Source organism: Gymnoscopelus microlampas, assembly GCF_963454915.1.
Source record: "Gymnoscopelus microlampas genome assembly, chromosome: 2".
Taxonomy (NCBI): domain Eukaryota; kingdom Metazoa; phylum Chordata; class Actinopteri; order Myctophiformes; family Myctophidae; genus Gymnoscopelus; species Gymnoscopelus microlampas.
Genome location: NC_139939.1, coordinates 36,586,336 through 36,591,060, shown reverse-complemented (window position 1 = coordinate 36,591,060; position 4,725 = coordinate 36,586,336). Strand labels below are relative to the sequence as shown.

Below are 4,725 nucleotides of genomic sequence, written 5' to 3'. Positions count from 1 at the left end.
AAGACGCAAATTTACAGAAAAACAAGCCCAAAGTCACTTATAATTTTTAAGTTGTTAAGTTTTCTCGCCCCTCCCGTTTGTATACAAGAGCTGGTGAACATTTCTGGGAAGGCAGCTTACTTATAATGAAGCAGACATGGCAACACTGGTTTGGAAGGGGGACAACAACATATCGGTCGCTGCCGATATATTATAACTATGGTCGCTGCCTGCATCTCGATACAACGCTGTCATGCTAGTATGTGCACTGCGCATGCGCACGGCACTGCAGCAGCACCATGACGTCGCCCCATTCAAAGCAGGCAAGCCCAGACACACACCACCGTCCGTCCGTCAGCCTGTCAGCCTTTAAACTTTATTCTAGCCATAAAGCAAGCGTCCGGACGTCCGAATAATGCACTGAACGGCAGCTGTCGAGGAGGCGTCAACTGGGGAATATTATTATTTCTACGTGCATTGTCGCATATTATTATATTATATTTTCCCTTCAGATCATCTACCTATAGGGTCTTGTTTGTTCTCTCATGGTGAAGATGACACTCCAGGATGATCTGTCAACGGCCGCAGCGACAGGGAACGTGAGCGCGGTGGAGGATCTGCTGCTGAACGGTGCGGATGTCAACGGGGTGAACCGCCAGGGCTATACTGCGCTTCAGGTCAGTGTTACACAGTCGCAACATCATGACTACAATGTGCCATGTTTGATACATTATTTACAAAGTATCTTCAGTTGTAAACATGTATCCGTCATCTTCACTGTCAATTTACTTTGGGTATGCTGTGTATATTTAATAAATTGTACAGGATTGTTAACAGGTTAAACCCACATGGGCTATTTGAAAATAGCCGATACACCATGTTGTGAGCTTGTAGATCTGGGATCTTGGAATATGTTTTGAAACATTTTAACAACACAAATCTTGTATATGGGGTGGTCCCTGGCACAAAACATTTTCAGATGGGGGGGGGGGGGGGGGGGGGGTCCGTGGACAAATAGGCTACATATTTATTTGGGGGTCACACAGTCACAACTTGAACACTATAATGCATGTTTTTGATACTGATACAATGTATCTTCATAGTTGTAAACATGTATCCGTCATCTGAACAGTCATTCTCACTGAAACAAACACAGTAAATGCTGCCTGGCTGTGAGTATAGCCTGTAATCAATAAGATTCCGTTCAGATTATAAGATTAGTGGCTTAAACAAAAGTTTTCCACTTGTGGTATAAAGAGCTAGACGTGCCATATAGGCTATATCGTGCCAAAATGATGCGTAGGCCTATAATGTCACGTGTGCCATGGCTTAAACAATTTAATACAGTTATTTCCGTTATCGGAATTGGAAAAAACACAAGAAAAACTCTCTCACCCTCATGTTACCTTTTCGTGTTAATACAACTACATCTATATAGGCTATTTAAGGGACATGTGAACTTTAAATGGTGATGCAAGTCACACCCAAATCCCCAAAACCTGTTATTTTTTTCGCTTAGGCCTACTGTAGGCTAGTTCATAATTAATAGATATCTATTTGATTGTGTTTTTTCTTGCTTTGTGGTATAGGCTATGTTTAAGTAATGTTAAATGTGCTTCATTGATTATGTTTTTTGCATGCTTATAGGCTACATTCTTATATTTATGTTGCTTATGTTACTCATGTTCATCATCTTTTGTCTTTCAATGGAAAGCGCATTGAGCTTATAGGCCTACATGAAATTTGCTAAATAAAATTGACATTGCCATGTGGCTCTAATCCAGCATTTTATTATCACCCGAGTCGGTCAAAATGGGCCTGTTTCAAGAGAATCAACATTCAAGAGGGTTTCATTTCTCTATTTGGATTTATCTGCCGTGTAAGATAAACATAAGTAGCCATTATAAAATGATTGTCTTCCACAATGGAACTACAACAAAAACACACTGCGTAGTGCGTACAGTATAGCCTATACAGGCTGCATTCTATTCTCGGTCCAATGCAAATTAACTTCACAGATATTTGCATTGCTTCTGTCAGGGACACCTTCACCGAATATGATTAATATTAACTACTTGAACCCCAGCATCCATATTCTTCTCATTAGCCAAAAACTTTACTAAGGGTTTGAGTGGTTGATGAATGGACATAAACCAAAAACCATACTGTTTAACTTGCAGTGGTGTAAAGCAACTAAGTACATTTACTCAAGTACTACTTAAGTACAATTTTGAGATATTTTTACTTTACTGGAGTTGGAGTTTTTCCGATTTTCAGTCATTTTACTTCTACTGCACTGCATCTCAGAGCGAGGCAAATATACTTTTTCTCCACTACAATCATTTGAAAACTTTAGTTAGTTACTTTGTAGATTTTGATTATTATTAAAAACATACATTAACCACTTCAACACTATACATTTAGGCCATTTGAAATAGCCGATCTACAAGCTTGTAAATCTGCTATTTTCAAAAGATTGTAATACATTTGAAAACTTGTTAAATGGAACATTCTGCATAATGAGTACTTTCTACTTTTGGTACTTTAAGTAGGCCAATACTTTTGTACTTTTACTAATTTATTTAGGGAGTATTCCGGACTTTTTCACTTGTAACAGAGTATTTCTACATTGCAGTATTTTACTTAGGTAAAAAAAAATGTGAGTAGCCTACTTTTACCACCACTGATAACTTCTTGCTCCTATTACAGGTGATGATGATGGGAAGCACGGCGGTGGCTCAGCTCCTGCTGGAGCGCGGAGCGAATCCCAACGTCACTGACAGACACACCGGGGCCACCCCGCTCCACGACGCGGCCAGGACGGGCTTTGTGGACACCGTGCAGGTGCTGCTGCAGTACCACGCCGACCCCACCGTCCGAGACAAGTGGCACTGTCTGGCCGTGGACCTGGCCACGGAGTCAGGACACAAGGATGTGGTGGCCACGTTTCTGGAGTGTTAGTAAAGAAAGACAGTGGTTCTCAACCTGTGGGTCGGGGAACCCCCACATGATTTTTTTTTTTTTTGGGAGGGGGGGGTCCCAGATGAGAGTGAAGTGACAATTTAAGGACCTTTTAATACCTCATAAAAAAACGGGTCAAACATTGGCCAAATTGTCAAATATTATGAAAATAGACGATCTACAAGCTCATAACGCCTCGCGTTGCCAGGCGTTGTGAACTTAGATCTGCTATTTTCACAATATTTATCTGTGGAACCGAGTCAAACAAAATGTAATGCCAATTGCTTATCAGAGTGTGTGTGTGTGTGTGTGTGTGTGTGTGTGTGTGGGGGGGGGGGGTCCCCAGTTCAAATATGATTATTTTGGGGGGGTCGAGGCCTGAAAAGGTTGAGAACCAGTTTTGTAAAGACAATAATGAACAATTTGGGACAATTTTTTCTTTCTTGAAAAGAAAGTAAGGACGGAAGAAGGAAAGAAATAAAGAAAAAGAAGAACTTCTGGGAAACTGGGCCCGTGTCTTCTGAGGCCTTCAGCCTAAGCATCGACTGTTCGGCGGAATGCCTCTTATTTGGAAATGCATGGGCCGCCTATACGTCAAGCACTTTTTAGAAATGACGGTTATTATTTGATAATATTACCTTTATATATTTATGAGTAGGCTACCTAATTAGCCTAATGTTGGCCTACTATATCTACCATTAGGTGATGCGGTAGGCTATGTCTGTTGCTGTTCAGCTATTAGACCCATTTCTATTGGGCAGATGTAACTTTTAATTTTTCTTAGGCCTGTAGTTTGCAGTTTTATAATTTACCAAACAGTAAAAACCATCAAACAATATTCTGTCCTGCAAGTATGATTATGAAGACGCTTTTTTTTTTTTTTTTTTAGCAGATCCATGAATTTTAGGTCTATTTGACGGTCAATGCTTCTGATCATTGACTTACATTTCATATAAACATATTCAAAGCTTATTTATGCACTTTAATAAAATGCAACATTAAAATAAAAAGTTGTAATTTTGACATGAAGAAATCCATGGTGGTCATTTATTTGGATTAGGAATTAAATTGTGCTTAATTGTCGCCTCTAATGAGCTGTTGCTGTCGGTCGATTTTGAGCAGGTGCCTAAATTGATGTAAAATTAGACGTGACCCCTCAGTTACCCACTTTGCCATCATCTTATTTATTTATAGGCCTATATTTCAACACACACACACACACACACACACACACACACACACACACACACACACACACACACACACACACACACACACACACACACACACACACACACACACACACACACACACACATTTCCCGTATACACACCCTTTGCCTTGGTTTTACAAAATTAACGTTAAATCGTTAATTATGGGGTGAAAAACTAAAATAGTTGCATTGTTTTTAAAACACAAGATGAACCTCAGTGACCTATACAGTGTCTAGTCTGAGATAGCACAATGGGCGTCTCCTTTAGCCTTCATTTTTAAAACACACTTCATCAATGTTATTGATCCCATCTCGGTCGGCCTATTTATGCAGCTGAATAGCCTACTCTTTTTGTAGTGACAAGAAGGATATTATAGGAACAGACAATCGAAATAGTTAACACTATAATACACTTAATAACACGAGATATGCATTAGCCATGCCTAACTATAAGATAGCCTGTATGCGATATAGACGAGAAACGCCCAATGTTCAATGTTAGCTGGTCTTCCTTATCAACCAGTGGCAGACAATTGATAAAACCCACAAATAACTCTGGAACATGGGTGCGA

At 39.9% G+C, this 4,725-nt stretch overlaps 1 protein-coding gene across 1 annotated transcript; it reads left to right on the top strand.

Annotated features, from left to right (window-relative positions):
- The first annotated feature begins 323 nt into the window (after positions 1 to 323).
- Positions 324 to 3,963, top strand: cdkn2a/b (cyclin-dependent kinase inhibitor 2A/B (p15, inhibits CDK4)). The gene is made up of 2 exons (XM_084082138.1): positions 324 to 656; positions 2,689 to 3,963. Exons 1-2 carry the CDS (start codon positions 525 to 527, stop codon positions 2,938 to 2,940), a joined length of 384 nt encoding a protein of 127 aa, XP_083938264.1. The 5' UTR covers positions 324 to 524; the 3' UTR covers positions 2,941 to 3,963.
- The last annotated feature ends 762 nt before the right edge of the window (positions 3,964 to 4,725 follow it).